Raw genomic sequence first — 12,276 nt, 5'->3', positions numbered from 1 at the left:
GTGCAAAGTATTGAAATAATGTTAATGGTAATAAAACATTTAAGATAGTTTTTATCTGTAGAGTCTGTGAAATTCTGATTGTGTTGATCCATGAGCATGTTTCACTCCATATGTGTGTATAAGTGTGCCTTTGTGAAGGCTTGTGAAATCACAGGTGTATATCCTCGGGTTATGTTCCTAAAAATCTCTTGGATGGGACAAAAACAGCTGCAAACTCTCCAACCACTCTCTCTGTGTTGTGTTCTTTCGTTTGATATCTCTGCATTTAATCTTTCACCTTTTTAATCCCTTTTCTGTCATCCCCCCCTCCTCCTCCCACTTTATTCCACTTGCCTGTCTTTGTCCTTCTAACCCTTCACCACCAGCTTTCCTTTCCTTGTCTTTCTTTCTCCTCCTCACTCTCTGTCTAATTTAGCCCACCACTTGTCAGGATCTTGGCATGACATGATAAAAAGGAAGTCCCAGCATTTGGAATAGGGGCCCCTGACTGACTGACAGTGGCAATAATCATGAGTGACTGATGAGTTGGGGGCTAAATTAGCAGATAAGTGACAGACTTGTGTGACTTAATCACAATTCTTAATATACTGTTGGCCCTTAGTCAAACAATCAGAGGTACCACAGGCCATCCAAGTCTTCTGCATGTTATAGTAAGAAATTATACAACTAGAAAACTATACTTTGACAGATGATGACTTTTAGTAGACTTTTAACACCATTTAGTAGAACTGTTCGTAGTGTATTCAGTAGTAGTTCAAAGTAACACTTGCTGTGAGGACATGTGTTAGTGTGGTATTATCTGGCAGCAGTATGATAGTTAGCATATAGCTTAGCATAAAGACTGGATACGAGGATTAACAGCTAACAAGGTTTGTCCTGAGTCGGTCTAGAAACACATCTAAAGCTCAATAATCATTCAGTATATCATTATTCTTAATTCTTATCTTAATTGTTTAATTAGAACACAAACACTTATTTGTGATACTTAAAACAATATCAATGATAAGACTCCCATTCCAGGACGCTCCTAAGTTAATTTAAAATCCAAAAATTATTTTAGTCTGGCTTAAAAATCATTAAAAGTTTTTAAAAGGATACTAAGGACAAGTGGATGTGAGGACTTTTAAATATAGAGAAAACTAGGTGCCGCTTCAGTTTTTGTGTTAACTGTCAGCTAGCAATACAGACAGAAGAGGTTTTGAGTAAAGTTTGTAGTCACTTGTACATTTATGTTTTTCTAATGCTATGTAAGATTCTATGTAAATATAATGTCAGAGGCCATTGCTTTGTCTTTCCCTACCTGGGGTTGTTGCATTGCCTCTCACGATATGTAACGCCGCTCTCACAGCTTCTAGAGCATGTAGACCAGGTGGACCACTCTGACCAGTGGCCATGCTGAGGCCTTGGACCCTCATCACCCTGTTTCACACACTGGCCCCGACGACACCACTGAAGGGAACAAAAGAGCACTGATATATGGGAAAGAGAAAGATGCAGCAGAATGGGGGTTCAAATAGAAACTGTCAAAACTAGACCCGTTTTTATCTTAATCACGAGTGAACTCACACACAATCAGACTGCAGCATCGTCCATCTTTACCGTTTCTCATATGTAGCATGTGGCATGCATTTCTCATTATGGGGAACGCTCTGTTCTAGGTAGAGTGTGCTGTGGTCATTAATAGGATCACTGAACATGCTGGCTGCAAACTCACTGGCAAGTGCTATTCTAACATCCGTGCAAGTCTGTGGGACTGGACTTAACAGAGATTTTGTAGAGAAGAGCAGTGAGGTTAAAATCTGTTTAATACTTGATTTGATTGCACTGCAAATGTGCCTTATTATGTTCACCTCTGCCACGTCAAGACATGACTTACTGTGCTTACTGTACTGTTTTGTTTTGTGTTTTTTTTTAACTGTGGCCCAGTCCTGGTTACATGTTCACAGTCTACCAGTAAAACCTTTTCAAGGTCATCTCATGCTCTTTCAATTTTCAAAGACCAATTTCTCTTTCATTCTGATCTCTGGTGGACTGAAAAGCCATGTGCATATAGTGTTACTAGCTGCTTCTGACCAAGCAGCTTTCGAGCAGTGAACACTGCCAAATGTGTCCCTTAAGGCAGCAGGCAAAACCGAAGATTACACGATAGTGGATAAAAAAAAATAAAAATCTTTAAATATGTTTCTGCACTTCTTTGGACTGCATGCAATGATGGTTATCGTACAGGGAAAACTCAAAGCCACAATCGAGTACATACATCAAAGGCCGAATCATTAATCAGCTTCAGTGTACTTCTTCTCCCAGAATTCCACACACACTGGTATTGCATAAGCTGTGCTATGTCCATACATCGAACATATGCAGCTGTTCTTGTTCTCACTATGTGAACAATAACTACACAAGAGACCACAGACCCACACGCCAGCATATGCAGACTCATGCACACCTTACCAACTAATCTCATGGTCCTTGACTAAGAACTAGAACAGCTGATTTCCCCTCAGTTTTCCCCCTGCGGCTGAGTGCCGCAGATTCCTGTGTGAGGCAGTCAGTGTTTGTGCTCGGTTAATTTTCCCGTGGAGGGGGAGCGCGAGATTAAACCATCAAGTTTAATATATTGAGATGCAAACGTTGATGAGAAGCTGTCAGGGGAGTGAGGGTAAGAGAAAGAGCAAGCCTCGGGGGGGAATCATCTTGAAAAGAAGAATGAAAAAGAAAACAAAGAATAAATAAAGAGCGCAGATTGCTTTTTGGATCCAAGCCAATTGCATATTTCTGCCACATCAGCAACAAACGAACTGCAGCTGCTCCCTGAGGTAAAAGAAGGAAGGACAGAGTGGTACCTAGAGCAAAAGAAAAAAAAGGAGTTTTCATTTACACTACCCTCAAATGTACTAAATCAAAGTAAAGTTGCTGATTTGGCTTGAAAATAACTTAAATAGTCTGTGCTGGGATATGAGGCCATTGCTATGTAAGCAAAAAGCAGTTAAAAGAAGTGTAGTATCACTCAGTTCAAGCCATTTGCTTTCAAATAGCTGGACTTAACACTACATAACAATAAAACACTCAATAAATGTTACTTTTATAAGGCTATGCACATCATTGTTGCCTTTTCAGTGTATTCATAGCTATGGCTTATTGTCCTTTGCAGCTTACTGACTTAAAGGTCTGTGGTATCCCTAAGTCAAAGAATGTGTTTCCCATTTTTACAAGCTTTCCCCCGCTTATACTTTTACACGCTTGGTAATGTAAAGAAGCACACTGCCAAAACACTGCTAGGGCAACTGATATGCAGGAAGGAGAATTTGCCCTGAGAGTGAAGTCATTTTTCAATAGACGTGTTTAAATCCACTTTTCTTAAGTTAGCACACATAACAGAGTAAAACTCTCTTACTGAGTTGTGTTACTCTGTTGGATGGTATTTTTCTCACCAAAACTGAGAGGAAATGTGTGTGGGGCTCTTGTTTAGGCTGTCCTAAAGAATAAAGGCAATGTTTGCTAAATGCCATATCAATTGGAGGAACATTTTGGCTCCTTTGGCTATCAAGAAACAAAGGTTATCTTATTGGTGATATGACTAAAAGCTAACTCTATGCCCTGAATAGATTGTGGACTTTTTTTCCAGTGTACAAATGACATTTTGAAGAAGGTATCTTCATTTTCCTGCTAGCGGTTGGAACTGTCTTCCGCTTCAAATGCCTCTAAGGAAATGGATAAAAGATTCCAGTAGAAGTCAGCGGCTCCCATGCCACTCATGTGATGCCACTCTTGAGGTAAAAAAGCCTGTGAGTGTCAACCCCTTTAACCAAACACATCGCCATACCCACACATGCGCACACACGCACTACATCATGTGTTAAGTCACCATATCGGGGCCGCAAGCAGAGCCCTCAGCAGCTGGCATGAATTTGGTCTCACACTTCCTCCCAACACGGTGGCACCACAGAGCCTTGCAGATATCCTGGAACAACATAAGAGAGAGAAACATGGAAACCTTAACTTACTTCTTGCTCCAGATTCCAGAAACTGGATCATCACGATCCTCCTCACAATAGCTGTAAACAAAGCTTGCAGTGGGGAAAAATGATCACTTGTAATAGCATTTTGATTTTGCCTCTTGAGAGCTAATAAAACATGTTGAAGGAATCTTGCTGAATCTGCAACTGTCCGAATAATTATTTTCTGGAGAGCTTCCCGTGTGCAGCAAATGTGAATCTCCAAAATATTTATGCTTCAGTAGCTACGGTAAAGACATCAGCATCGATACATAAAATCTGGTCTAAGTGGTTCCAACATCATCTCTGTTGCGGATCGACGTAGCGATCTTCAGCTTTGAGGAAGTGAAACACCAAAGTGAAGAAGTAACACAGAACATGAAGATTAGGACAAAGTATTAACAGGGCACAACTGTTTTACCAAACTTACATGATGTAATGGCTGTGTTACTCAGTCATTAAAGATTCAGCTGGGAGCACCGGCCTGTTTCCCTGCTCGCATTGCCTGAGAAACACAGCCTGCTGCTTTTTAACATGTCTACTCTGTTGCTATTTGAATGACTATATCAGATTTTGACAACTCAGTGCAGATGCTGACAGACACCTCAGCCTCAGCTTGCTGCTGCCAAAAGCCACCATGGAATTCATCCCAAGGACTATTTGTCCATCTGTTTCGCTTGCTCGGGCCGTTTGTAGCAGTAAAATAATGGCAGAGAGCGGTTAGCGATGGGAGGAGAGACAGAGAGAAATGATGGACAGTGTGTCAGAGGCTGAGAAAGAAAGAAAAACGCCCATTAACATTATTCAATTTTTCCTATAGAATAGCCCATCCCTATCTAACCGCAGAGAGTATCATTTGTTCCCTCCAGTGGTACCTTATCTTGACAACAGCTGCCAAAAAGTTTAGTGAAAAAAGAATTCATTACACCATGAACTGCGCCGCTGAGGCCGATTCTTGTGGGCTGTTTTATTTTTTATGAGTAACAAGTGCTCAGAAAGACAGTGAGTGTAATGGCTGCTTGGAGATTTATCAGTCCAGAGCACCTTGCTGCTACCAGGTGCACAAGCGTATGTTATAAATGTAATAATCCACGGATATTCAGACGTTTATATAAGCACACAAAGAAGGACAGCATGTGCAGAAGACCTAGGATTCAAAGCCAGCTACTACTGGCACTGGCATTTCTTAGAGCATAAATTAAAAAAGTCACTTGCTTCAAGTCCCATACTGCAGACATAACATATTTGATACATACTGCAGTAACTTTATTACAAAGCATTAAATATCCATCTTGCTTTATCGTTGATCATTTTTGGTAATGATATCTTCCAGATGAAGTAAATTTGCTACACAGAAAATGATAAAGGAACAAGACAGGTTAAAATAAAATGTTAAAATAAATGAATACAAAGCACAAAATTGCAGTACATATATTATCAGATTTTTATAATGGTCCACTTGACTGCAAAAAATAGAAACCTTTATCCTGTGTGTGACTAAATGCTATGGTGCTGCAAATATGTGCGCCATTGTAGTATACAAAAAAGGTCACAATAATCTGTTAGAGGGTCTGTGACAAAAATGAACTATTGGCTGCTAAGGGTCTGTGGGGTAGATGGATGGTTTAACCTTGTTTGTTTCTTCAGAGAGCTTTGTATTTCATCTAAACACTGAGAACATCCTTGCCTGAATGGTTCAAACAATACAGGTGCAGCTTTGGCTCAACTGAGGTTCAGGTGGGATACTATATTTTAAGACTGATTACATTTAACAAGTATTTAAAGCCCTATTCGGATTATCTGGGAGAGTATTTCTAACAGTAAGATCAGCAGCAATGAGACAATGGGAGAGCAACGAGCAGAGATTCCCACTGGCAATGCTCCAGTATATATTTAGTCATCTATCCCAGTGAGTACAGTATATCATGGGCAGTCTTCGAGTCTCAGTCTTTGTGTGTGGATGCATATGTGTGTACATGCACAAGGGCATGTAACCCGGATCAGTTTCTCTTTTCCTTCCTCTTTTTATTTGATTTTTCCTCTACCTCATTCATCCCATCCCACTCTTGCATTCTTTGACTTTTTCCCCCTAACTAGCAACACATGATTGTTAAAAAAACGTATCAAATGCTCACGTTCCAGTAGATGTGGTGATAAAATCCCTGACTGGGATTATAAACCTGTTTTTAAATTAGCATTAGATGGCATAAGAGAGTCCAAATCAGTTTTATTACCTTCTTAAAATCAAGGGTGCAGAGTTTGGCCTTCTCCCCAAACTGCCATTTGCATTGTGTGTCTGCATCGTACAGCTCGCCAGGCAGCTTCTCAGGGTATTGATACTCTGTGATTGCTCTTGGTTCATCTGATAGGCACAAAGCCTGGGCAGAACTGGGGAATTTGATAGGGAGATAGCAAAGGAAAAGCACAAAAAAGAGTTAAGTAGCTGGCATATGAGACTGCCTGCTGTGCACATAGAAATTCCAAAAGCGAGCATCACTCCACGTGTTCCATTGTTCCCAGCACAGTGACAACTGTAAAGTGTAGCTATGGTAACATAACAAGTTGGCAAACTCAAAACCTGTGGGTAATGTTTTAATGCATCAGACACTCAATTATGACAGACATAAAAAGTCCTTGCCCATATCGCTCATATCCTAACACCAGCAGGGGGTTTCCAATGTTAACTGATATCACTGGTTACTATACAGCGATGTTTTACAGCTTAAACGCTGCAGTCGGGGAATATATTACAAGAATATGGTGGAAAGAGCATGAAAAGGCAAAATATGCTGGAATGGTTCATTGTGTTAGTGAGTGGTCCTGATTGCTTTAGCAGAGTGTATGAGTGTCTGTGTGTGTATATGTGAGATCTTCCATTGCTTTATGGGCCCTGTGTGTCTAAAGAGAACAATGTCTGTTCTACAAGTGCAATATTCTGGTATTCTACATTATTCACATAATATGGTTTCTGAAAAATACATTACATTTACAGTACTGTGTAATCACACATATCAGCAAGGACTCAAGTAAAGATTGGGAGGACTTAATGTAATTCACAAGTAAAATTACAAAATGATTTGTAGGATCTCTTGAGGGCAAGAGGCTTAAGACAAAATTTACCCCCTCCCTAAAAAATGTACACAAGATTCTCATCAGCTAAAGATAAAAAAGCATCCTTTCTTTTCTATGATTCCCTCAGGATCTACAGGCTCACCCCATCCAGACCGAGGGCTATTTATATCTATCTATTTTTTTGTTGGCACATAAAACACAGACAGCAAACTGCTGAAAAAAAAACCATAAAAGGTTTAGATAAGACTGGTCACAAGCAGACTCATAGCTGAAGAACATTTATCTGCAAGACTTTTTGATTAACATTGCTGAGTGTCAACCAAACATATCAAACAAACCAGCGTCCAACAAACATACTGTAAACACATTTTATGTTTACAGTATGTTCGCTGCTTGCAAACTTCCTATTAGCTTAATTTTAAATTAAGTCCGTAAGTAACAAAGTCTCACTAACTGCATTTCTAAAACGGAAACATTTTGCATGCTGTTTGTCATTTGATTATTATGACTGACAAGATATAATGTAGTATATCTGTTTTACAGATGGAAATGATTGGTTTTATTACTTTAGCATAGCCGGCCAAGCAGTTTCCCTGTCCTAGTTTTTAGGCTGAGATATGCTATGCTAAATTAAGATAAGCTAACTAGAAATGGTCACAATCTGCAAACCATGTAGAGACTTTTTCTGCAACTCTGATGGAGCTTCTTCTTCATTCAGCTGCTCCCATTAGGGGTTGCTGCAGTGGCTTGCATCTCACCCTATCTTTAGTATCCTCCTCTGTCCTCTGTCTCCTCTGCATGTCCTCTCTTTGTCCAGAAATCTTTCCTGTGCTCTTCCTCTTTCCCTCCTGCATGGCAAGTCCATATTCAGCTCCCCCTGTTTAATGTACCAAGTTTCTCTTCTTTGCACATGCCCAAACCATTTCAGCCTTCCACTCTAAAACTTTCTTTCCAAACTGCAAATCCTGAGCAGTCCATCTAATATACTCATTTCTAATCTGGTCCATCCTCGTCACTCCTAGTGAAAATATTAGCATGTTCAACTCTACCACTTCTGGTTGGCTTCTCGTCTTTTTTTGTGCTACTGTCTCCAAACCAGACATCATAGCAGGTCTCACTACCGTCTTATAAACTTGTCCTTACACTTTTGCTATTATCCTTCTGTCGAAAATCACCCCTGATACTCCAGCCACTACACCCTGCCTGCACTCTATTCTTCACCTCTCTTGTGCACTGTCCGATGCTTTAGATGGCTGACTCGTCCACCTTCAGTACATGTCCTGCATCACCCTCACATACTTCACTGCTACTCCCAACATCCTCGTATAATACCACAACTCCTCTCTTGGCATTGTATCATATGGTTTCTCTAGATCTACAAAGACAGTGCAACTCAACTTTTCCATCAACACTCTCAAAGCAAACATCACATCTGTAGTGCACTTCTCTGCCATGCTGCTGCTCACTAATCATCACCTCTCTTCTCAGCCTAGCTTCAACAACTCTTTCCTAGAGCTTCATGGTATGCCTTATCAGCTTTATCCCACTGGACCTACTACAGCTTTGCACATCACCCTTGTTCCTGCAAACTGGCACAGTACACTTCTTCTCGATTCCTTACACATCCTCTCACTCCCCAGGCTTGTGCTAAACAATGTGGTTAAAAACTCCACAGCCCTTTCTCCTAAACATCTCTATACCTCAACAGGTATGCCATTTGGACTACCTCTCCTTGTGCTCTTCATCCTCTTCATAGCTTCCCTCACTTAGTCCCTACTGCACTTCACTACCTGTGCTCCATCCATCCATTCCTGCCCTCTCATTTTCTTCACTCCTCAGCTCCTCAAAGTACTCTTTAGACCTGCTACACATCCTTTCCAGCTTGATTTCTCTGCCTAATCAGTTGCTACAAATGCTTCACTCCTTCCTTAAACTCTCAGCAAGGAGCTAAATAAGCACATTTCTCAGAGGAGTCTGAGAGAGAAGGGGATCTTGAAGCTTTCTGGTTGGTTTCACCAGCTTCAACAACAAAAACAACTTCAACTGGCTTTTAAGGAATTTGCTTTCACTGACGTGAAGATTATCCATCCATGTTAGGCATGGAGGGATAAAGCATCTGACCATGCGTACAGTCCGGCCTGTCTGTCATGGCTGACTGAAGAGAAGTAGATCTAGAGTGAGTGTAATATAAACTCTGCTGGCTGACATAACGCTTCTCTCCATAGCAGATGAAGGAGACACTGTGGAGTCTCATGATTGCAGCTAGGAAAACATACAACATTTCAGCAATAATATCATTCAGTAATAATGCAAGATGACGACTCCTTGATGGTTTAATGTTTCAGCGCTCTCCTCCATGTGACCTCAAGAGGTGATGGGAGTTTAATATAAAACTGACAGCTCTAACGAGGTTGAGGTCATCCCAGCTCTAATAACTCAGCGAGGAAATACACTGTCTGTCTCCGCCACTCTGAGAGGGGAGACCTGACAGTTCAGCTAACACACGGGTAAATTTAGTGGTGGGCACTGACTCTGAGCTATCTAGTTTCAAGTATACACGCACACAGACACACACACCTACATCCACAGACAAATAGAAACATGTCCAGACACATGGGCGCGTTGTCTGTGATGGCTGTTTTCCCGCTTGGGAGAGCAGGCTATAAGCAGAACAGTGCACAAACCAACTGCCATGCAAACTTACGGCTTTTACAAGCATGCATCTTGATGCACAATAAAAGTGCATTTTGTAAAAGAGCACTAAGAGAAATGTAGGACCATATTTCACTTAAATTAGCTGCTATGGTAACTACATTCTTTACTTAATTGCATGTAGCCTCTTGTTCATTCAAAGCTTTAAAATTGCTTTTGAAATATAAAATCTTTTACAGGTTTTATATAGGTAAAAGTACAATTTTTCACTTGACACATTAAAAATAAAAAACACAATGAATGCATGAATTAATTAAGTGGCCAGTTTGAAAAATGTAGTTGTTGTGTTTGTTGTGTGAACTCTAACAAAAAGGCAGACATGAAAATTCTTAAAAACACTAGTTTAATTTCTTTTAGTCAACACAATGAAAGTAAAAAAAAAACCCCAATTGCTTACTTGAGGAAGCGGCTGAGGTACTGACGGCTGCAAGCAGACCAGGAGAAGACACCGTTGTGACCAGCTAATGTGGGAGACATGATGTTGCCTTCTGACTTTTTACAAACATTCCCTTCACCATCATGGACCATTCCAAAACTGGAGAGTTAAAAAAAGAGATTTTTATCTACAAATTCAGGTGACATAATCATCTACTTCACATGTAACAAATGCAGAAGTTGTCATTCTAGTAGATTATTTATTTTTACATGAATTAAAACAAATTTTGGTACATTTTTCATTTCATTGTCGAACAAGGTTGAACGAGGCTGAATGTACTTTGGAAACCCTTACTTGTGTCCTGATTCATGGGCGATGGTGAATGCCAAACCCAGGCCAGTGTCCTCATTAATGGTACAGCTGCGGTATTTGCTACACATCCCGCTAATTGGCGCAAACCCTGCAAAAGCAGTGATAGATTTTTGTTTTTGCAATCTTTAATACAAGTTTTATTCTTTATTAGTTTAAAAAAGCCATTCCAAAAATAACTGTAATTGGTTAGTTAAAATAACTGCTGTCAAGTTGCTTCTTCTCAGCTTTTTAACTCTACATTGCAAGAGAAATTTCTCAAACGATACGCACTGGTGTGAATTTGTGGAGGGCACATGTCGGAAATATCAAACAACATCAGTGAATTCAAATCCTTCCATATGATAACATATGGTGCTCTATATAGTCACATATGCTACCTTTTACTTCACTTTAAAACATTCTTTCCCTATCTTCACATATTTCTCATATCTCTCATTCTCAGTTAAACTCTTTTATAGTATTCAGCTCCCTTTATGCCTCTCTCTGTCCTCTCTCCTCCTGTCTCTCACATTTACAGCAACCTCTGGCTCTGAATCAAAAAGGCTAATCCACACGAGAGCCTCCCTTAACGTTTTTTCCTTAGAGTTTCATGGCGAATTTGGCCTTAAATGTTGTTTGATTTACATCTCTAAGTCTTTGCCACAGAGTGGCTCATGTATATAACTAATGTGAGCAATGATATTAAATATAACAAGGGAGATTAACTGTGAGAACTACCATTTATTTCTTTTTTGTGTTAGGAAAGAGGTAGGTCATTGATATTATATGACAGTTTTGAAATATGAATAAAAACATTGAAGAATAGGGCTCTAATAGTAATCCAAATAAACAGTGAATGGTTGTGCTAATGCCTATTTTACATCGTACTTCTGGGAATTAGAAAGCACTGATTCTTATTTTGACTGGACAGACACACAAACACACACACACACACACACACACACACACACACACACACACACACACACACACACACACACACACACACACACACACACCTTTTATCTAAGCTTGCACAGCTGTATGGATGAGGTTAGTGCCTGTTTCGACACTTTATTGTAAAATCTTAGGTCTGGGGAAGTTACACTCTTGTGTTTTTCTGGTGCAAAAAAGGGGAGTTTTTTTTCTCACAGTGTGGAAGATAAGAATGTGTTTGCACGGTCATTACCCCAAATAAGCTTCTGTTATTGTGCTAGGTGATGCACACTCACAGAGACAGCGTGTGTCTGAATGCTCAAGCCAGCTGAGCTTAGTCTATGTAGAAAAACACTAAGCACTCTAAACTAAATGAAAACCTGATAATGTGTCCACTTTCTGAATTTCTATCTGGTTTTTCTCTTATCTCTGTTAAATACGGTTGGCAAAAAAAAAAAAAGTAAAAAAAATAAATATTCGGATACTAATTATCACTAAATACTTAATTACTATTGCATCAGATGAACTGCGGCATGATATAGCACTGATATCAACAGTGTTATCTTTGTTTCACCTAGCTAACACACAACTTCACACAACATGCTGAAGGCATGTTGCTGCTTTACTAGCAGCTGAATATGGCGTTATTTTTGTGCCACTATTCTGAGCGCACGTAAAAAAAAAATGCAGGTGCAAGTGTTGCATTTTGAGGAGAAATTTATTTTGAGCGAAGAAAAGCTAAATTTGAGTGAACAAAATTCGTTGCTGCGTGCAAAAAATGTATTTCAGTGTTTGTTATTATCCATACACACACACACACACACACACACAATA

At 39.8% G+C, this 12,276-nt stretch overlaps 1 protein-coding gene across 1 annotated transcript in view; it reads right to left on the bottom strand.

Moving 5' to 3' along the window:
* Positions 1-12,276, bottom strand: part of adamts16 (ADAM metallopeptidase with thrombospondin type 1 motif, 16) — a 51,783-nt gene that overhangs the window by 18,761 nt on the left and 20,746 nt on the right. The window contains exons 8-12 of the mRNA XM_026185423.1: positions 10,510-10,615; positions 10,177-10,314; positions 6,230-6,383; positions 3,866-3,961; positions 1,301-1,449 (exon numbers count right to left, since the gene is read on the bottom strand). Of these exons, the coding sequence (XP_026041208.1) occupies positions 1,301-1,449; positions 3,866-3,961; positions 6,230-6,383; positions 10,177-10,314; positions 10,510-10,615 (643 nt within the window). The remainder of the gene's footprint in view (positions 1-1,300; positions 1,450-3,865; positions 3,962-6,229; positions 6,384-10,176; positions 10,315-10,509; positions 10,616-12,276) is intronic.

This window comes from Astatotilapia calliptera, chromosome 11 (genome assembly GCF_900246225.1).
Source record: "Astatotilapia calliptera chromosome 11, fAstCal1.2, whole genome shotgun sequence".
Classification (NCBI taxonomy): domain Eukaryota; kingdom Metazoa; phylum Chordata; class Actinopteri; order Cichliformes; family Cichlidae; genus Astatotilapia; species Astatotilapia calliptera.
This window is presented reverse-complemented; position numbering and strand designations above follow the sequence as displayed.